General features: G+C 43.6%; 1 protein-coding gene across 4 annotated transcripts in view; it reads left to right on the plus strand.

Moving 5' to 3' along the window:
• kcnk5a (potassium channel, subfamily K, member 5a) overlaps nucleotides 1-8729 on the plus strand; it is a 47725-nt gene extending 38996 nt beyond the window's left edge. For all 4 annotated transcript variants that reach the window (XM_068027826.1, XM_068027833.1, XM_068027841.1 and 1 more), the window contains 4 exons: nucleotides 754-865; nucleotides 978-1144; nucleotides 2552-2720; nucleotides 4506-8729. In XM_068027826.1, the coding sequence (XP_067883927.1) occupies nucleotides 754-865; nucleotides 978-1144; nucleotides 2552-2720; nucleotides 4506-5344 (1287 nt within the window). In that variant the 3' untranslated portion in view covers nucleotides 5345-8729. The remainder of the gene's footprint in view (nucleotides 1-753; nucleotides 866-977; nucleotides 1145-2551; nucleotides 2721-4505) is intronic.
• The last annotated feature ends 14299 nt before the right edge of the window (nucleotides 8730-23028 follow it).

Consider the following 23028-nt stretch of genomic DNA (forward strand, 5'->3'; position numbering starts at 1 on the left):
TTGCTCCATGAGCTATTTCATGTTATTGTTGATTTCTTTTTCTCTCTCTCTCTCTCTCTCTCATTTTCTCCCTTCCTGTCATGACGATGCTGTCTCTTTTGTTGTGTTACCATTCTATAGTTAGCAGATAACCCCCGGTACCCTGCATGTGGTTGTTGCTCATTGTTTGCTTAAGCAGGAGCAGTGATCGATGGCTGTGGAAGGCCTTAGGCCCCAGCTAGGCCCTGTCCTCACCTGCTAACTACATATATGGCCTACTTCTGTTCCCATAGGTAGACAGTCTATTTCTATTTCTTAGGTTACTATCTGCACTGAAAACAAAGGCCACAGTATCGTAATTAGGAGCATGAAACCAGCCTAATTTTTTTTGTCTTTCCCCTCCTAGTGAAAGGAGCTGAGGCATTCATTACTGCACCCTGACTGAGATCAGCTAGCTCTATGGGTTGAACCTAGGACCCCTCACCCTGCATTGCTCAGTTCCACGCTATGCAGTGTATTCATCCCCCTTCAAAGGGTTCTGTTTTTCAACAACACATCCTTCACAGGCATATCTAATATAACAATTCAGGAGAGGGAAGAACCTAGAGTGCATCCTAATATTACATAATTCATATTGTTATAGCAGGGGAGGGAGTTGGTGATCATCTTTGACGGGGAGGTAAAAACATAGTTGCTTTGTTTTTAGTCCTTCTGAATCTATGAGGGGATCTGATTTTAAGCTGACTATTAAATTTCCCCCATTTGTGTTTGCAGACTGTCGAAGAGGCTGCTGGACAAGGAGTCACCATCACTGGCAATAGGACCTTCAACAATTGGAACTGGCCCAATGCGGTTATTTTTGCTGCAACAGTTATCACCACAATCGGTAAGTCACCCCACTAGCAACAGGTTTGAATAGCAAGAGGTGGTCCTGCTGTAGGAGCAGATAACTTATACTGTTTTTTCTCCTCCTCCGCTCCCCTCATCTGTGGTGACAGGGTATGGAAACATCGCACCCAAGACTTCAGCAGGACGTCTCTTCTGCATCTTTTATGGGCTGTTTGGCACTCCGCTCTGCCTCTCCTGGATCAGTGCTTTGGGAAAGTTCTTCGGAGGACGGGCCAAGAAGCTGGGTGAAGCCTTGACCAGGAAAGGTGTGAGTCCGGTAAGAGTATTAGCCACTTCTTTTTCATTCTGGGTATTTGAAATTCCAATTAACTTTTCAGCTGGAGTAACAGGAAATCTGAGCCAGATCGGTATACCGTTTATTCTTGAGGGAACACTGCAAGACCATAAAATTGAGGTATTACCATCAAATGGACTAGGACCGCCCCCTCCCCCCGCCCCCATTTCTGATCCCGATCCATTGACCCTTCTTCGACAGTGTGGTTTGTGTCAATAGAATCTGGCTGGAAAGAAATACTTGCTTTGATATAATGCCTGTTCATGGTCTCCGGACCTCCCAAACCACTTTACAGCCAATGAATTACTTTTTTTGAGTATCGTCCGTTGTAATGTGGGAAACAACGCAGCTGCTGATTTTGAGCAGAGCAAGATCCCACAAACAGCAGTGAGATAATGGCCAGATAAGTGGCTTTCGTGATATTGGTTGATGGATAAATATTGGCCAGGATACTGTGGAGAATTCCCCTTCCCTTCTTCGAATAGTGCCATGCATTCTTTTACATCCACCTGAGAATTCAGACAGGGCCTTGGTTTACCGTCTCATCTGAAAGACGGCACTTCCAATAGTACAGCATTCCCTCAGTACTGCAAAGGTGAATCCGCCTAGATTAAGTGCTCAAGTCTGTGGACTGGACTTGAACGCACGATCTCCTGACTCGAGGCAAGCGTACTATCAACTGAACCAAAATTGAAAAAACGAGGCTGTCTATCATGGTTAAATAGCATCCATAAGGAGAAAAGATAGATTAAGATATTGGTTTCAGACCTTCGGTTGGAACAGCAAGTATATTTAGTTTAGAGATACAGCACTGAAACAGGCCCTTCGGCCTACAGAGTCTGTGCCGACCATCAACCACCCATTTATACTAATCCTACACTAATTCCATATTCCTACCTCATCCCCACCTGTCCCTATATTTCCCTACCACCTACCTATACTAGGGGCAATCGCTAATGGCCAATTAACCTATCAACCTGCAAGTCTTTGGCATGTGGGAGGAAACCGGAGCACCCGGAGGAAACCCACGCAGACACAGGGAGAACTTGCAAACTCCACACAGGCAGTACCCAGAATTGAACCTGGGTCGCTGGAGCTGTGAGGCTGCGGTGCTAACCACTGCGTCACTGTGCTGCCCATTTCCAGCCATTTTGGATTTTTAAAAATGTATATAGCTAATGTAGTAATATGTGTATAGCTAAAGTAGCAATACCTGCTTTCTTGGCATTAGCCCATCAGTTGTAATTGGAGATTAAATGATGGAAAGCAACGTAGAAAATGGAACCTTGTTAAAGTAATTCTGAAAGTAGCCCTTGCAGTTATGGGGAATAGTCGGTGCCATCCCTCTGACCTCGCCTTAATGCTATGTTTCTTCTTTTCATTTAACAGCGGAAGGCCCAGATAACCTGCACGGCTATTTTCATTATTTGGGGTGTCCTGGTGCATCTGGTAATACCGCCCTTTGTCTTCATGGTGACTGAAGGCTGGTCGTACATTGAAGGCCTGTATTACTCTTTCATCACGATCTCCACCATTGGATTCGGAGACTTTGTGGCAGGTAAAGAATGTCTTCCAATTAGATCGCCTCTTATTAGGCTTATGGGCATAGAGTCAGCTTTCAAATCAAATAAATTTAGGAGTTTGAAATGATGGTGAGACTTGAGAATTAATATTTGTTTGAAAATGTCTGCTCTACGTTGTGCTGCTTGGTGTTCGTGCACGATTGCCCGATTACAAGTCGCAGTGCTAGCAGCCAGTAGGATTCTATTCCCCACTTCCCACTGTTGTAGCACAACTGATATAATGCGCAAGATTATATCGCAGCTGCAGCATCGTGCTGCTGCACTGCCTAACCTGGAGCCCCGGGGTGATACCACTTCAGAGTGGTAGTCACTTTTGCTCCATTGTGAAGCAGAATAAGTGCCTCCAAAGATTCCCTGCTCTCAGCGTAGTGAGACATTGGATAAGGACCCTGCAAACCGAACAAGGCTAGAATGGATGAATCATTCAATGCAAGTCATGTCACCATACTTTAGTTCTATCAAGGCACAGATCCCATCACACTTGTCTCTTTAAAGGCTTTCGGTTACTTTATTTTAAGTAAAATGGAGAAGCAGAATGGCTGGGATGAACATCTGCTGTCGTAGAGGGAGAGGAGGCAGAGAAGGGCAGCAAGATAGTGTTCTGACCTAATTCAGTCTCAGCGCCATTCACAAGTGAGGTACGCACATCAGGAACTGCAGGCACAATCTGATAATCCCCTTGCTTTCCCACTGCCCGCCGTGTGGCTTTATGATATGATTGCAGTTTTAGCTGTAGAGTGGTGGGGGGAGGGGAACTGAGATTTTCTCTGACAACCTTACATATGCAAATCTGAAGTAAAATGAGGCAGGAAAGACTGAATCTGCATTCCTGAAATTGCCCATCTTTGCTTTAAAATGACAGGCACTCACCCTGTCTAGTGTAAGTTTTGAGTCTTTTCTCTGCATTGCTGAAATAATGGGAAGAAACAGTAGGAGACCTGTGGTGGCTGGCGGGGGGGTCGGCTGAAGTTAACATGAAAGAGACCCACAGTAAGCAGTCTGTCTACAACTTCTTCCAACTCTTTCAAGTCCCGGTTGTGTGCCCCAAGCTTCTTCGCAGCCAAAGGAATACTTAGTCCTGGAAAATTATGGTGGGGGGTAGGCGGGGATAGAGGAGGACCAGTTGGCAAGTATCCCACTGCAATACCATAATGCTTCTTTCCCTGACCAAGGCAGACACCCACTGGAGAATGCTGGGTGTCCCCTCAAAACATCTAACTCGGGGAAATGGGATGGGGTCACCTGGTGAGAAGGTCAGAGCAGCTGATGAGAGGAAATCTACTTGCCCAGTTTTGCTTCAGTCTGAGCACTAGGAATGAAGTAACTCAGTCTCAGCTCATGGTCTTTCTGAAATTTGCAAATGAGATGCGTGCAGTTGCGTGAAATAGTATTTGACTTTTTCAAATTTCTTTCCTCTCCCTCATTTCTCCTTTCCCCAATTCCTGACCTCTGAGGTTTCTGCCTATAGAGTGGGGAGGGAAAAGGGTGAGAGTCATTACCAGGGTGCTTATCTGCCTCTTCGTAGCCCACCAGCCAGCAGCACTGGTGGAGCCTTTGAACCAGGTTGGTCACTCTCTTAATATCAAGAAGAACGTGACCCAATCAGACCAGGAAAGCAAATAAAGGGGAAGAATAAAATAATTTGCTTTTTATAAATAAAATAAATTTAAGGCAATAGATCTCATAGACTTAGGTGAATCCATTTCTCTTTATGTCTATTTGACAGATCTTTTTTTTTGACATGTTTACTTCTTCCACAGGTGTTGACCCAAACGCAGACTACCATATCCTGTACAGATACTTTGTAGAGCTGTGGATCTACTTGGGTCTGGCATGGCTTTCCCTTTTCTTCAACTGGAAAGTTAGCATGTTTGTCCAGGCGCACAAAGCCATTAAGAAGCGACGGAAACGAATGAGAGAATCTGTGGTAAATGTATCGAACCCCCAGCCTCTTGATTCCAAAATGTCAGATTCCAAAATGTCAGACTCCACCGAAGTAAACATCTTTCGCTTCCTTTCCAAAAAACAAGAAAGCTATAACGATCTCATTAAGCAGATTGGCTCAAAGACTTTGAAGAATAATGGTAGCAAGCTATTGGGTGTTGAGGTCATGGCTAAACCGACAACTAAGGATGAAAGTAACAGTAAGTCTAGAGCAGTTCAGTTCAGAAAAATAGGCCTGAAAAGACTTCATTACGAGCCACCCAATCTGCCCACCATTGAAGACACTGAGATTACAGTGCCACTGAATGAAGGAAAAGATCTGAACACTCAGCCAGATCACACCTTGAAAGAGAACCAACTGGATAAAACAGTCCGAGAAGACCGCTCGGTGTGGGACACGCGTGTCCGTCCGCCATTGTTCTTTGAGAACGTCAACATCAGATTCATAGATGAACAAAACCTTCTCGGTGACGATGAGAAGGTGGAACTGTCGCTGGTTGAGAACCTGCTGGATGAGGAAGAGTCTGATGAACTGGTGCAGATACCAGACGCAGACCATTCAGATTTCCAGACCCGCAAGCTGGGAGGCCCACTTGACTACGAGCAACTGATGAACGGATATAACAAAGTGCACAATGTTGAAGTGGTGATATAACCAAAAGCGTCTGGACTCGCTTCTCCAAACTTCCTCCATCAGTCCCACTTTGTTCGTTCAGCACTAGGACCTGAGCAAAAGGGGACAGTGGACACCCTGTTAGTTTAGAGGAGCTGCTAATGACACTTGACTGTACAGTCAAAATGCCTCCAAGGCACAAGCACAATCCTTCTTTTTAAAAAGAGGCATTAGCTAGAAAAGAAGCATCCCACTTCTAAATGGGGGAGTTGGAGAGCGGAATTTCTAGCATAAATGTTGACTGAGGTGGAAAGTATGACTAAAACCAAAACATTTCCAAGTGTATAGATATTCAAAGAACTAATTTTTTTTACTGTGAGCTTTTTTTTCTCTCATGACCAGTTTTTAAAAGAAAAGTTTGATTTTATTTTTTGAGCCAGGAACTGTACATGTTAATCAAGGCAGTTGCTTTTAGTTCCAAGTGTTTTCAAGGCTGTATTGGCACAGAGGTTGGAATCAGTACAGAGAAAGTTTACTGGACTAATAACTGGAATGGGCGGGCTGTCTTACGAGGAAAGATTGGGTAGGCTAGGCTTGTATCCACTGGAGTTTAAAAGAGTAAGAGGAGACTTGATTGAAACATATAAGATCCTGAGGGGTCTTGACAGGGTGGATGCAGAAAGGATGTTTCCCCTTGCGGGAGAATCTAGAACTAGGGATCACTGTTTATAAATAAGGAGTCGCCCATTTAAGACAAAGATGAGGAGGAATATTTTCTCTGGGGTCATGAGTCTTTGGAATTCTTTTTCTCAAAAGGCAGTGGAAGAAGCGTCTTTGAATATTTTTAAGGCAGAGGTAGATAGATTCTTGATAAGCAAGGGGTGAAAGGTTATCAGGGGTAGGTGGAAATGTGGAGTGATCAGTTCAGCCATGAACTTATTGAATGTCGAAGCAGGCTCAAAGGGCCAAATGGCCTACTCCTGCTCCTAATTCATGTTTGTATGTTTCCTTCTGACCTAGATTCAGTGATGTACAAATAGAAAGAGCAGAAATCCCTTGCTCCTGAATTTTTTGCAACTTGAGAGATTGGGGGTGGGGGTACTGGTGGGTTATAAGAAGTTCAAGTGACTTGTTGCAGCAAGTGACTTATTGTTGAGGAACTGCCATTTTCACTGCTTCCAGAACTTTTTAATGCAAAATCATATAACATGGACTTAGTGCAGAAACTCCCATGCTTCTGCACAGTTGCAAGTCTCTGTCCTAGACTGCATGTTACAGCCCCATATTCTTAATTTGGATCTGCACCTTATGTGATTCCTGTGTATGTTTTTGTATTCTTCTGTCTTTGTTTGTGATCTTTCAGCAATAATCCAGAGATAAAACTTTTGCCTTGCCTTGGTTATCTCAAACAAAATCCAAAAGAAAATAAGCTGGAAATCGATATGCGTTGACTAAGCCAAACAGCATTTTACAGGTCCTTTTTGATTTGAAGTGATGAAATTGCAGACAAAGCCTGGTGACAACGAAGTAGCCTATGATGAACTCACTAGGATGAGATTCCTTCTTTCTCTTGTGCTCCCTCCCCCCCACCCCCAACGTGTTTTAACTTGTAAATAATGGTGCAACTGAGCCATTGTCTGTTATTTTTCTGTACTCCGTGCTGTTGCACACCAAATTTTGGTAATGTGCGGCGAACATTTCCAGTGGAAACTGGATAAAGTTTTGGCACTTAATTGTTTACATTAATTACCAGCCTGGTACTGATTTCAGTGGCAGGTGGGCAGCTACCTATTTTTGGAGGAAGGGCGATGGATTCAGGCTAAGAGCCTGGCTGTGGCACATTGCTAGGCCCCAAGCATGCCAAAAGATGCAATCGCTACAGACACCTTTTCACTGATATTATTGCTTACTGGGACTGTTTTTAAAATATATATATAAATCAGTTACAGAAAGGAGCTGCTGCTGGAACTCAATTTAATCATGCTTTTCAACTTTTAATGTGAATTAAGATAGCCTGAGAAAAATGGTTATTGTGACGTTCGTGTCCCACAAGTCATGGGCTGCTTTTTTTTTTGGATTGGTGGGCATATTTACCAAAGTCGCACGGTGTCCTGAAGGTACGAAAACTGTAAAGTCTGCAAGGTAAGGTTCCCAGCAAGGAACCTCGCCTCAACTGAAGTGAGGATTGGAGAATCGGATGCAAGAAGTCAATGTTCCTGATTTATGCCACTCTTGATATTACAAGATTTTTTACGTCCCATTGGCAGAAACCTTGCTTCTCCCGATTTACCTTATTATACCTAACTAAATGACCATTAAAAGTTCTCATTCTTAACAAATTACTATTTACTGCACTAGTGTCGAGAAATTATAATGGTGAGGCATTGATGTGTTTTTTAAGGCTTCATCGTGAGATGAAGGAGCAGGATGATATCAAGAATTATAAAAGTTTTTGTTGTCTTCATAGTCTCAATTTTAACAAGTGGAAGTTGTTTAGATATTTTATGGAACACTCTCCCCACAGTTTTGTTATTTTAAGTTACGGAAGACTGCACTGAAGAACATTTCATTTGAGTCTCTTTCATGCAGTAACGGTTTAACAACAATGTCCACATATGACGTGCACTCGGCCCTTTTATCTCAAGGGTTAGGTGGGATTGTGCTTGTTACGGAAGTTCTTTGAAGACCAAAGGCTGGACAACAAACAGCAAGCAAACCCTGGCCAAACCTCGCCTCTCCTTTATGGAGACACCCCACCCCCAAGAAACATGTAACCAGTGGAGTGTTTAGACGTCACTGTTAAAAACAATCAAAACCTGACTACACATTGGATGCTGGAGGTCTGGCAGCAGGGAATCAGAGAGCAGGGACTGAGTGACCTTGCAATAAAACAAAACCCTGTAAACTATTGAGCAAAAAACAGAATACAAAGAGTCTATTGCTGCCAGGCATTAATCATGTGATAATTAGCTTGGAAATGCCAGTCACTTTATTTAAAGCAGCAGTTGGGAATAAAGACATAGGGGTGGTGAGAGGCAAGGTGAACTGATAGTAGTGGATATACAAGCTGCAAAGGTGTATGATTTGAAGTGTAAGACCAGTTTATTCTTTTCCCAACATACCCAAGAAGGAAAATCTGCATTATACACATTTTCTGAAAGGGTTAGTGCCCATCTGACTTTTCAAGACTGGCTGCACAGGCAGGTTTCAAACTTCTTACAGTAAAAGAGTCAATCAAAGCTGTTTCTATCACTGTCACTCCATGTATTGAAAAACTGTTGAACTCCAGAAGCCTGTTGTATTTATTCCTGGAAATGTCTTGTATTAAGTGCCATCCTTTATGGTTCTCTGTAAATTGTGGACCTAATTTATTTCTATGTTCATTTCAAAATGTAAATAAATCAATTTTTATATATACAATACTAAATGAATCAGTTGGGTGTTTTTTTAAACCAAAGTAACTTGCTCCTTTCCCAGAACCTTAAAACTAGAGTCTTCTTGCCTGCTTAAATTTTTAAAGACGTCTGCAAACGCGACATGAAATCCTGAGACATTGATCACAAGTCGTGGGAGTCAGTTGCCAGCGTACGCCAGAGCCGGCGGGCAGCCATAAAGACAGGGCTAAAATGTGGCGAGTCGAAGAGACTTTGTAGTTGGCAGGAAAAAAGACAGAGGCGCAAGGGGAGAGCCAACTGTGCAACAGCCCCGACAAACAAATTTCTCTGCAGCACCTGTGGAAGAGCCTGTCACTCTAGAATTGGCCTTTATAGCCACTCCAGGCGCTGCTTCACAAACCACTGACCACCTCCAGGCGCGTATCCATTGTCTCTCGAGATAAGGAGGCCCAAAAGAAATTTCCCTTCCTTCCATGATAGATTCTACAGGTCAGGCCAGACCTTTATCTTCATCACTGCTACTTGATTTACCTTGAGCTTTCTCTTCTCTTCAGCTCATAACCTTAACATTAGAACTAGACCATATAGTGATATCAGGAAACAGTTCTTCGCTAAAAGGGATCAAGGATTGGATAGGCTGGGAACGTGGATTTGAGGGGTAGAAGATCAGCTATGATACTGAATGGTGGAGCATGCTTGGGGGGGCCTGATGGCCTACCCCTGCTCCTATTTCATATGTTCAATAGGTAGTGCATTTCTCTTACCCACCAAATAAAAGCTGTTTACGCTAGGGGTCAATAGAAAATTTCCAAACAGAGATTGATAGATTTTTGTTAGGCAATGGTATTGTGAGTTCCAGAACCAAGTTGGGTAAATGGAGTTCAGATACATATCAGCCAGCTGAATGGCCCACTCCTGTTCTGATAGTGTTTTCCTGCACTCTGTGACTCAGCCCTTCTATCCATTTTGCTTGGGAGAAGAGATTGAGGATAGGAACCTAGTGATAACTACCCGTGACGACTTTGATCTTTGGCTTTTATTCTGAGTAAGGCACTTTTCAGTTTTGCCTGAAAGCTTTCCTACCCTATTTAACTGCCATGCTTATCACTATATGTTTTTTTCAGGCATATATTCCATTCAAAATGTAAAAATCATGAAAAATGTAAAAAGCTCAAATTGATCTACATCATATCCTCAGCAAGTTCCAAAGTGTTTCTTAGCCAATGTTGCAATGTAGGCAATGAGTAGTTAATCTATTGTGGTGATGGTGGTTGAGCAATAAATGTTGGTCAAGACACGAGGGAGAACTGCTTTAAAGTGTCTTGAGATCCACTTGCCAATAATACAACACTTCATTAAAATGTTAGTTTAGATTACACGCTCAAAGTCGAGAGTGGGGAGTCAACTTTCAGCCTTAATGACTCAGATAGGTATCTTACCAGCTGAGGCAAGCTAATGTGTGGCCGAGAACAAAAGTGCTGCTCTCATTAGGGATTGATTGTAACACTTTACAACAAATAAAGCACAATCTTCAAATTATGTCACCAGTCTGGGGAGAGAATTTTTGCACTGCTCTGACTCCGATAGGCTCTTGTCTGGTACTGTGTTCTATAATTATTCTTGGTTTACATAATATACTGGTGCACTACAGAACAAAAAAAAAAATACTTCTGCCAATGCACCTTAATCCTGTGTGCTCCTTTTAATCCATCACCTCAAAGTGCTCGCAGTGTCATCACCAGCAGTGGCAGACATCTAATTACCAGCACTGAACCTCAGTAGCTCAAAATGCTCTCTCCAGACATGACGTGACTTTGGCAGGTCAAGGTCTATTACCATGGTTGTTGTCAGTACAGTATGAAAATTTGATGTGACAAAGAAACAATGAGCTTTACTGTTTCAAACAATATTGTCTTTTTTTTTTCATTCAAATTGCATCAAGGTCCAGGTGCTGTTCTCTGAAGTTTTCAGTCACATTTTCAGCTTGACAGCATTACATATGAATGATGAATTTAAGCTGGGCTCTGCTAATTGCTGCCTTGAAAGGATGTTGTGTATGTATGGGGTGGTATTGCATGGGGGCTGGTGGTGGTAGAACAAAGAACAAAGAAAATTACAGCACAGGAACAGGCCCTTCGGCCCTCCAAGCCTGCGCCGATCCAGATCCTCTATCGAAACTTGTCGCCTATTTTCTAAGGGTCTGTATCTCTTTGCTTCCTGCCCATTCATGTATCTGTCTAGATACATCTTAAAAGACGCTATCGTGCCCGCGTCTACCACCTCAGCTGGCAACGCGTTCCAGGCACCCACCAGCCTCTGCGTAAAGAACTTTCCACGCATATCCCCCCTAAACTTTTCCCCTCTCACTTTGAACTGGTGACCCCTAATAATTGAATCCCCCACTCTGGGAAAAAGCTTCTTGCTATCCAGCCTGTCTATACCTCTCATGATTTTGTACACCTCAATCAGGTCCCCCCTCAACCTCCGTCTTTCTAATGAAAATAATCCTAATCTACTCAACCTCTCTTCATAGCTAGCGCCCTCCATACCAGGCAACATCCTGGTGAACCTCCTCTGCACCCTCTCCAAAGCATCTACATCCTTTTGGTAATGTGGCGACCAGAACTGCACGCAGTATTCCAAATGTGGCTGAACCAAAGTCTTAGGAATAGTGTAGGTCAGATGGTTTCACAGGTCGGCGCAACATCGAGGGCCGAAGGGCCTGTACTGCGCTGTAATGTTCTAATTCTAATTCTTATACAACTGTAACATGACCTGCCAACTCTTGTACTCAATACTACGTCCGATGAAGGAAAGCATGCCATATGCCTTCTTGACCACTCGATTGACCTGCGTTGCCACCTTCAGGGAACAATGGACCTGAACACCCAAATCTCTCTGTACATCAATTTTCCCCAGGACTTTTCCACTTACTGAATAGTTCACTCTTGAATTGGATCTTCCAAAATGCATTACCTCGCATTTGCCCGGATTGAACTCCATCTGCCATTTCTCTGCCCAACTCTCCAATCTATCTATATTCTGCTGAATTCTCTGACAGTCCCCTTCACTATCTGCTACTCCACCAATCTTAGTGTCGTCTGCAAACTTGCTAATCAGACCACCTATACTTTCCTCCAAATCATTTATGTATATCACAAACAACAGTGGTCCCAGCACGGATCCCTGTGGAACACCACTGGTCACACGTCTCCATTTTGAGAAACTCCCTTCCACTGCTACTCTCTGTCTCCTGTTGCCCAGCCAGTTCTTTATCCATCTAGCTAGTACACCCTGGACCCCATGCGACTTCACTTTCTCCATCAACCTACCATGGGGAACCTTATCAAACGCCTTACTGAAGTCCATGTATATGACATCTGCAGCCCTTCCCTCATCAATCAACTTTGTCACTTCCTCAAAGAATTCTATTAAGTTGGTAAGACATGAACTTCCCTGCACAAAACCATGTTGCCTATCACTGATAAGCCCATTTTCTTCCAAATGGGAATAGATCCTATCCCTCAGTATCTTCTCCAGCAGCTTCCCTACCACTGACGTCAGGCACACCGGTCTATAATTACCTGGATTATCCCTGCTACCCTTCTTAAACAAGGGGACAACATTAGCAATTCTCCAGTCCTCCGGGACCTCACCCGTGTTTAAGGATGCTGCAAAGATATCTGTTAAGGCCCCAGCTATTTCCTCTCTCGCTTCCCTCAGCAACCTGGGATAGATCCCATCCGGAACTGGGGATTTGTCGACCTTAATGCCTTTTAGAATACCCAACACTTCCTCCCTCCTTATGCCGACTTGACCTAGAGTAATCAAACATTTATCCCTAACCTCAACATCCGTCATTTCCCTCTCCTCGGTGAATACCGATGCAAAGTACCCGTTTAGAATCTCACCCATTTTCTCTGACTCCACGCATAATTTTCCTCCTTTGTCCTTGAGTGGGCCAATCCTTTCTCTAGTTACCCTCTTTCTCCTTATATATGAATAAAAGGCTTTGGGATTTTCCTTAACCCTGTTTGCTAAAGATATTTCATGACCCCTTTTAGCCCATCTTAATTCCTCGTTTCAGATTGGTCCTACATTCCCGATATTCTTCCAAAGCTTCATATTTCTTCAGCCTCCTAGACCTTATGTATGTTTCCTTTTTCCTCTTAGCTAGTCTCACAATTTCACCTGTCATCCATGGTTCCCTTATCTTGCCATTTCTATCCCTCATTTTCACAGGAACATGTCTCTCCTGCACGCTAATCAACCTCTCTTTAAAAGCCTCCCACATATCAAATGTGGATTTATCTTCAAACAGCTGCTCCCAATCTACATTCCCCAGCTCCTGCTGAATTTTGGTATAGTTGGCCTTCCCCCAATTTAGCACTCTTCCTTTCGGACCACTCTCGTCTTTGTCCATGAGTATTCTAAAACTTACGGAATTGTGATCACTATTCCCAAAGTAGTCCCCTACTGAAACTTCAACCACCTGGCCGGGCTCATTCCCCAACACCAGGTCCAGTATGGCCCCTTCCCGAGTTGGACTATTTACATACTGCTCTAGAAAGCCTTCCTGGATACTCCTTACAAATTCTGCTCCATCTAGACCTCTAACACTAAGTGAATCCCAGTCAATGTTGGGAAAATTAAAATCTCCTATCACCACCACCCTGTTGCTCCTCCATCTTTCCATAATCTGTTTACATATTTGTACCTCTATCTCACGCTCGCTGTTGGGAGGCCTGTAGTACAGCCCCAACATTGTTACCGCCCCCTACCTATTTCTGAGTTCTGCCCATATTGCCTCACTGCTCGAGTCCTCCATAGTGCCCTCCTTCAGCACAGCTGTGATATCCTCTTTGACCAGTAATGCAACTTCTCCACCCCTTTTACCTCCCTCTCTATCCCGCCTGAAGCATCGATATCCTGGGATATTTAGTTGCCAATCGAGCCCTTCCTTCAACCAGGTCTCAGTAATAGCAATAACATCATACTCCCAGGTACTAATCCAAGCCCTATGTTCATCTGCCTTACCTACTACACTTCTTGCATTAAAACAAATGCACCTCAGACCACCAGTCCCTTTGCGTTCATCATCTGCTCCCTGCCTACCCTTCCCCTTAGTCACGCTGACTTCATTATCTAGTTCCTTACAGGCTATCGTTACTACCTCCTTACTGTCCACTGACCTCCTCATTTGGTTCCCGTCCCCCTGCCACATTAGTTTAAACCCTCCCCAACAGCGTTAGCAAAAGCACCCCCAAGGACATTGGTTCCAGTCCGGCCCAGGTGTAGACCGTCCAATTTGTAATAGTCCTACCTCCCCCAGAACCGGTCCCAATGTCCCAAAAATCTGAACCCCTCCCTCCTGCACCATCTCTCAAGCCACGCATTCATCCTGACTATTTTTTCATTTCTGCTCTGACTATCACATGGCACTGGTAGCAATCCTGAGATTACTGCCTCTGAGGTCCTACTTTTTAACTTGGCTCATAACTCCCTAAATTCTGCTTGTAGGACCTCATCCCATTTTTTACCTATATCATTGGTGCCCATGTGCACAACGACAACTGGCTGTTCACCCTTCCCCTTCAGAATGTTCTGCAGCCGATCTGAGACATCCCTGACCCGTGCACCTGGGAGGCAACATACCATTCGGGAGTCTCGTTTTCGACCACAGAACCGCCTATCTACTCCCCTTACAATCGAATCCCCTATGACTATCGCCCTTCCACTCTTTTTCCCGCCCTTCTGAACAGCAGAGCCAGCCACGGTGCCATGAACCTGGCTACTGCTGCCTTCCTCTGGTAGAGTGATGGTGATAGAGAAATAGTATACACATACTGATTGGAGTGCTATTTTCAAAGGACAACCAGCCTCTGTTTGTATTGGTCATTTGTAGACAGACTCCCCACAAGTCAAAATTGTTTTGGTTAATGTTTCAGATAGTATGTGCAGTTCAATGCAGTGAGGAGGGGACAGGTCAATTGTCTGTCTCCATTAGGGATTATCCTGCCAGGAAAATCCATGGCTTTCTCAAAGTTGTTGCCTGTGATATGAAGGGCTTCCTTTGGCCAAAAGGCCTTGAGGTTACTCTTCTTAAGATCTCTGTTATTGCAGCAAACTATAGTGCCAAGGTGCGTACTTGCATAAAAAGCTTATCCAAAGACTCAGAGTAAAAGGCCTTGGACAAGGGTAACAAGAATCTTGAAACACTTAGTTATCTCCATGTCAAAAGCAGTTAAAAGTATCAGAGAGTTAAATATTGCCACATTATTTTATCTTCTGGTTTAACTTGCTCCTGTGAGTATTTTTCTCATAAAAAATATAAATAGAGGAGCAGAATATAAAGCAAGAAGATCAAGTCAGAACTGCTAAATGGGTAATTGATGACTGAGTGCCACTTGACAGCACTGCCAATGACCCCTTCCATCACTTTACTGATGATTGAGAGTAGGCTGATCTTCTGGGTCTGAACTGCCCTGTGTTTTTGTCACTGCGCAGTTTGGAAAAGCAGCAATACACTGACCTCTGGTCAGTTAAAGTTTTCCATCCAAATACACTGGCAGAACTAACAATTCTAGCAACTGTTCTCAATGCTCTGTAAAGTGGGTTGTTAGTGTGCTACACCTAACTGCAGCTGCGGTAAAATCAGAGAATGATTGCAGCACAGATCGAGGCCATTCAGCCCATCATGTCCATGCTGGTTCTCTGCAAGAGCAACTCAACCAGTCACACTCCCCCACCTTTTCCCTGTAGCCCTGCAATTTTTTCCCCTTCAAGTGCTTACCCAATTCCCTTTTGAAAGGCACGATTGAATTCGCCTCCACCACCCTTTCAGGCAGTGCATTCCAGATTGTGACCACTTACTGCAGAAAACATTTTCTCCTCATGCCGCCTTTGGTAAGTTTTGCCAATCATTTTAAATCTGTGTTCGCTGGTTCTTGACCCTTCAACAAATGGGAATAGTTTCTCTCTCTACTCTGTCTAGTTCCCTTATGATTTGGAACACCTCTATCAGAGGGGAGAATTGGCTAAGGTAAATTGGGTAAATAGACTAAAATGTATGGCGGTAGATGAAAAGTGGGAAACCTTGAAAGAAACCATCCAAAATGTTGAACAAAAATACATCCCATTGAAATACAAAAACTCAGCAAGGAAAAGGCTTACAATGTTGCAAAAAAGAGTAGCAAGCCTGAGTATTGGGAGTGTTTTAGAAAATAGTAAAGGGCCACCAAAAAGTTGATAAAAAAAATAGAATGAGGGTAAACTAGCCAGTAATATAAAAACAGATTGTTAGAGCTTTTATAGGTATATAAAAAGGAAGAGAGTAGGTAAAGTAAACGTTGGGCCCTTAGAAGAAGTGACACGAGAAATTATCATGGGGAATGAGGAAATGGCAGAGGCACTGAACAAATATTTTGTGTCTGTCTTCACTGCAGAAGACACAAGTTTCATATCAGAAATAGACGTAAACGGGCTAAAAAGAGTGAGGAAATTAAAATCAGCAGAGAAAAAGTATTCAAGAAATTTAAGGGACTGAAATCTGACAAATCCCTGGGACCTGATGGCCTACACCCTAGGGTTCTAAAAGAGATAGTTGCAGAGATAGCGGATGTGCCAGCTTTGATTTTCCAAAGTTCCTTAGATTCGGGAATGGTTCCATCAGATTGGAAGTTGACAAATGGTACACTGCTTTTCAAGAAAGGACGGAGAGAGAAAACAGGGAACTACAGGCCCATTAGCCTAACATAATTCATCGGAAAAATGCTGGAATCTATTATTAAAGAAGTCTTAACAATGCACTTAGAAAAGCACAGTGTGATTAGAACAAGTCAGCATAATTTTACTAAAGAGAAATCATGTTTGACAAGTTGATTAGAGTTTTTTGAGAATATAACGTGTAGGGTAGATAAAGGGGAACCAGTAGGTGTAGTATACCTGAATTTCCAAAAGGCATTCAATAAGGTGCCACACAAAAGACTAATCGGCAAATTAAGGGCTCATGGAGTTGGGGTAATATATTATCATGGATAGAGGATTGGTTAACAGACAGGAGACAGGATGCTAAGAGTGAGCATTTTCAAGTTGGCAGGCAGTGAATAGTGGAGTGCCACAAGGATCAGTGCTGGGGCCTCAGCTATTTACAATCTATATTAAGGACTTAATGAAGAGACAGAGAGTAATGTATCTACGTTTATTGATATACAAAGGTAAGTGGAAGGATAAGCTGTGGGGAGGATGCAGAGAGGCTGGAAAGAGATATGAACAGTGTTACGGTCAAGTGATGAGAGGTCGAAGGGCTTCCCTCTTTTCCCTCTCATTGTTTGACCACAGCAAGTTTAATTCTTTCTTAAAGTGGATGTACTGGCCAATTCAGTAGGTGTTTGATTACTTACTTGCTACGATCATAAAAAGAACCAATCAGACAGGTTTTCTTGAGTTAACAAAGAAACAGGTTAACTTTATTGTACTTAAACTGAACGAATGAAAATAATAAACTGCGTGCCAACTTTCACTCATGCACACACACACTAGATGTTTACACACACAAAAATAGATTACAGAGTGGTGAAAGGTAGATTGGTTGAGTTAGAGTCCATAGGAAAAAGGGGTATACAGTCTGGGGGGGTGGGGGTGGGTGGGTGGTGGTTTGATGATTTGGCTGACTTCTAGCTGAATGTGATGGTCCTGAGGCTTTTAGTTTGAAAAGGTAGATGACTGGTTTGGTGAGTCTCTGTGGGGTTTCTGATCGTAGCCGGAGTATACAGGATGGTCAGTCAGCAGGCAGGGTTTGAAACTTGCAAGCTGGAATGGAGAGAGAGAGAAGAGGGATCCCCACTTGGGTGTGCATGTGTCAGAGTTCAGATGCTTCTCCATGCTGTTGCAAAATGTTAGGACCAGGAGAGAAAAGTGTCTAGGGGTCCCTCTCAGCCATCACCTGGACTTACAGTAACAGGATTTAATTTTAAACACACCGTGTTTTTTGCTCCCCCTTGGTGAATCTTTGTTCACCACTTTCCAATTATAAGGCAAAGAAACCAACACAAACAGGTTTTTCTTAGGTTTAAAGAAGAAAAGTTGAAATTTCTTAAACTTAAACTCTAATTCGGTTAGTGCCTACAGATACACAACGTTCCCACGCTAGTATAAATATGTGATACACACATGCAGATAGAGACAGAAAAGAGCAGAAGAGAAATAAATTGGAAAAGTTTGAGGCAATATCTGAAGAGTTCTTTTTACTGTTCTTCAAGTTCACTGTAGAGTCCTTGGTTTTAGGTAGATCTTGCTTTTCATTGGGGCCCAGCATTCTTCTTAAACCTTGTTTGCTGTAGGAGGCTTTTCTCTCTTGGGGTTCATGTGTTTTCAGTGGATTCAGAGGCTTGTGAGAAAGAGATGGGAGCAGAAAGGAGAGATCTCCTCAGTCCAGGAGCAAACAGTCTTTCTGAGTTCAAGCTCTCTGTGGCCAGTTTAAAAGAAAGCCCAGCAACAGCCAGTTAGTCATGTGACCAGCTGTTCTAACCAGTCCTGGCCCCTGTGGATTGTATCAGCCCGGTAGACCCTGGAATGTGCTTCCCCACCCCCTCACTGTCCGGTGATCAACATCCATTGTGGGTTGAATGTGTCCTTTGCCCTTCCAAATATTGTCTGTTAATATGCAAATATCTTTTCCAGCTACAGCTGGTCTGTTTAACAAGTCATTTCCTCGCTCCAGCAACAGTTAAAAATCAATGTTCATGACAAAATTAATGTGCCTCAGTCTTGGCTGGTGGGGGCCTAGCATGACAAGAGAAACACCAGCTTAAAACCACAGATGGGCCCCTGGCTATCTAAAAGCTTACAGGGTAAGTTAAAGAAAAAAAAAGCTTATGACGATCGCAAATATCTCAATACTTTAGAAAGCCTAGAAAGTGCAGGGGTGAAGTAAAAAAGGAAATTAGAAAAGCAAAGTGAGGACATGAAAAATTATTGGCAGGTAAAATCAAGGAAAACCTGAAGATGTTTTATCAGTACATTAAGAGCAAGAGGATAACTAAGGAAAGGGTAGGGCCTATCAGAGTTGTACAGGGGAACTTATGCGTGGATGCAGAAGATGTGGGCAGGGTTCTGAATGAGTTTTTTGTTTCTGTCTTCACAAAGAGAGGGTTGATGTGGACATTGTAGTTAAAGAGGAGTGTGAAATATTAGATAAGATAAGCGTAATAAGAGAGGAAGTACTAGAGGGTCTGATTTCTTTGTAAGTGGATAAATCACCAGGGCCGGATGGATTGCATCCTAGGTTGTTAAAGGATGCCAGGGAGGAAATAACGGATGCACTGAGGATCATCTTCAAATCCTCACTAGATACAGGTGAGGTGCCAGAGGATTGGAGTCTGCGAACATTGTACCTTTGTTTAAAAAAGGTGTGAGAGATAGGCCAAATAATTATAGGCCGGTCAGTCTGACCTCGGTGGTGGGTAAATTGTTAGAATCTATTCTGAGGGACAGGATAAATTGTCACTTGGGAAGACATGGATTAATCAGGGGTGGTCAGCATGGATTTGTTAGAGGAAGGTCATGTCTTACTAACTTGATAGAGTTTATTGAGGAAGTACAAGGAGGATTGATGAGGGTAGTGCTGTGGATGTGGTTTACATGATTTTAGTAAGGCATTTGACAAGGTCCCGCATGGCAGACTTGTCAAAAAAATGAAAGCCCTTGGGATACAGGGGAAGGTGGCAGGTTGGATCTAAATTTGGCTCAGTGACAGGAAGCAAAGGGTAGTAGTCGATGGATGTTTTTTGTGATTGGGAAGTGGTTTCCAGTGGTGTTCCACAGGGCTCAGTCCCTTGCTGTTTGTGCCTAGAATTGAACACAATACTCCAGTTGAGACCAAATCAGTGTTTTATAAATGTTCTTCATAACTTACTTGCTTTTGTACTCTATGCTTCTATTTATAAAGCCCAAGGTACGGTACAAGGTAAGTCAGCAATATTATTTTGCCAGTTACATTTGCCATCAGCTGCACTTTGCCTTCTGCTCCACTGGAGGTTTCTGTTCTACTTGAAATTGCCTTAGGACAAGCACCTTCACACCCATAGCAAAGTGAGTACCAAGACTACTGGATTGTTCTCAGGAACACTGAAGTGTAATAGCAATAGTAAAATACAGCAAGCTCTGAAAAAATCATAGTAATTATTCCCAATAACTGTTATTTACTTTTAATCACAGCACTCAGTACCTGTTGATAGATACACCAAAAAACACACACCATGTTATTTAATAGAACATAAAAACCATTGATAAGCAAAGAACAGGTCGCTGGCAAGCAGGAGCAAGTGATCTTTTCCAGGCTGGTGATAATGGAGGCTTATGAAGCATTTTACTAAAAGCTAAATCCACACAGACGTTAATGCAGTCAGGGTGAAAATATCAAGGGGGCTAAATTGGACTTGAGGCTTGTCATGTGAAATTAGCCTGCACTGGTTCTATTTGATACAGGTAACATGCCAACTTTGTGCTGCCTGCTTATTACCATAATTGTAGCATCCAGCCAGCGCTGACTGTGCTGTTGAGTAGCTGCACACCGCAGAAGGCAGCTCAAAATCGTGAGGGACTAGATTAGATTAGATTAGAGATACAGCACTGAAACAGGCCCTTCGGCCCACCGAGTCTGTGCCGACCATCAACCACCCATTTATACTAATCCTACACTAATCCCATATTCCTACCAAACATCCCCACCTGTCCCTATATTTCCCTACCACCTACCTACACTAGTGACAATTTATAACGGCCAATTTACCTACCAACCTGCAAGTCTTTTGGCTTGTGGGAGGAAACCGGAGCACCCGGAGAAAACCCACGCAGACACAGGGAGAACTTGCAAACTCCACACAGGCAGTACCCAGAATCGAACCCGGGTCCCTGGAGCTGTGAGGCTGCAGTGCTAACCACTGCGCCACTGTGCCGCCCTAGTACGAGTTAAAGCTAACCTGCAACACTTAAAGGTAGTTTGCACCCTGTCATGCAGGCCCCCACCTGCCAAGCATGAGGCATGTTAATTTCAACACATGGACATTACATTTCAAACTGTTGTTGAAGTGAAGAAAGGACTTGTTTTAAAAAATTGCCAGATCTTGGCTGGAAAGATATTTGCACATTAACAGACAGTGTTTGGAAGGACAAAGCAGCCATTCCCTGACACATTCAGTCCACAATGGACCCTTGGCTGGTAAGATATTTGCATATTAACTGACAGTGCTTGGAAAGGAAAAAGGACCATTCCCTGACACATTCAACCCATAATGGACTTTTGATCACCAGACATTGAAGGCGGGGGAGCTCGCATTCCAGGTTGAGTGCTAAGATAGCCGAATACACAAATGGAGATGGTTAAACCAGCTAGTCACATGACTAACCTGCTGGGTAACCTGACCTTTTTGAATTTGTACAAACAGTTGGGACAGAAAGCTGTTTGCTCCTGAACTGAGATCTCTCCTGTCTGCTCCCATCTCTTTCTCACCAGCCTCTGAATCCACTGAAGATACATGAACCCCAAGAGAGAAAAGTGTCCTACAGCGATCAAGGTTTAAGAAGAATTCTGGGCCCCAACGAAAAGCAAGAACTACCTACAATCAAGGACTCTACAGTGAGCTCTAAGAACCGTAACAAAAACTCTTTAGATATTGCCTCAAACCTTTCCACCTTATTTTTCTTCTACTCTTTTCTGTCTCTATTTACATGTGTGTATTGCGTATGCATGCTAGTGTGGGCGCGTCATGTATCCGTAGGCATTAACCGAATTAGAGTTTAAGTTTAATAAATTTCAATCTTTCTTCTTTAAACCTAAGCAAACCTGTTTATGCTGGTTTCTTTGCCTTATAATTGGAAAGTGGTGAACAAGGATTCACCAAGGGGGAGCTAAAAATGCGGTGTGTTTAAAAATTAAACCCTGTTACAGTAAGGCCAGGTGAAGGCTGAAAGGGACACCTAGACACCTTTCTCACCTGGTTGTAACAACCCCTTAAAGGTGAAGTACATTGTGGCTAGAGCAGGTGGTGGAGGTCCTTTTATAAGTCACTGTGACATGGAAAAGACTGAATAATGGCACAACATGGGAGAGATCATGCTTTCGGGGTTCTTTGATGCTGCACTGGAGATGGATGCGATGCAAAGGAGGAGAGAGTGCTGTACCCATAGGGAGCCAGGTGGCCCCACGAAAAATGCTCAGAAGGCAGTGCGATCAGATGGCTGTGGTGCACACTGCCAAGATTCAAGCCCCAAGTTACCTGGATGCAGTGCCACAAGAAGTTCAATGACCTCACACAACTAGTCAAGGTCAGTGAATTCATCTTCCAATGCCAAATCCCAGCAACTGCATCACCAGCCTTAGACACTGCTCAATGCAGCACACCCCCATCACTCACCTACCAACATATCTCTATTAATCAGGACTCATACCTAAGTTTCATATGCTTCACCTCATCCTCACACACTTAGCATTGCTGCAAGCCTCACAACCACATCTCACAGCTTGCACAAACTGCCAGCTATTCAACAATGGCAGCCCCATCACCCAAACAGATTGCATCGCACTCACTGACAGGACTCTTTTGCAGGACAAGGTGGTACACAAACGGCAGCAGCAGGAGCTAACTGGTGGGGGGCAGGTGTGCCTGCATGTCCTTACTCCCATGGAAGAGATAGTTCTCACCATCATTAGAGCAGCCATTACTGAAGTTGTGGCCAGTGGCTGGGCTGAAACCATCAAAGGTGATGGTATCCTAATACATAACCCACCTTCGCACATCCCACATTCCCTCATCCCATACTCTGTTCTGATTTACAAGCTGTAGATGGTTTAAGCACACAGCTCTTGCTTCCCTTAACCTTGAGCCTTTCCCCTTTCAGACACCCACAAACTGCCACCTGGTCAGGCAGTAGTGGAAGTGATGATGAAAAAACACTATTACTTGCTCTCACACTGCATGTAATTTAACGTATGGCTTTGAGGCAAGTTCTGCATGTGGCGAGACTGCAACGAGAGCAGGGAGCAAGGGCTATGCGGGTGCTAGCTCGTCAGAGTGCAAGATCATACACTAGTCCTGCTGCAGAGGACTCAGATGAGACTTCGATGGGGCAGGCTACAGAAGAAGGTTGGTGCACATGCACAATTAAATGCTTGGTACATTGGCAGCCCTGCCAGAAAGGCTGCATGTAATGTTAAGGAGAATGGAGGACTCTGGCACTAACTTTGCACAGGGCTTTGTGCAGAGTCTCAAGTCCTGCAAAGTCCTCCTTACGAACATCTGGGGGCTTGTGTCAAAGTTGGAAGAGCTATCT

Source organism: Heterodontus francisci, chromosome 3 (assembly GCF_036365525.1).
Source record: "Heterodontus francisci isolate sHetFra1 chromosome 3, sHetFra1.hap1, whole genome shotgun sequence".
Lineage (NCBI taxonomy): Eukaryota > Metazoa > Chordata > Chondrichthyes > Heterodontiformes > Heterodontidae > Heterodontus > Heterodontus francisci.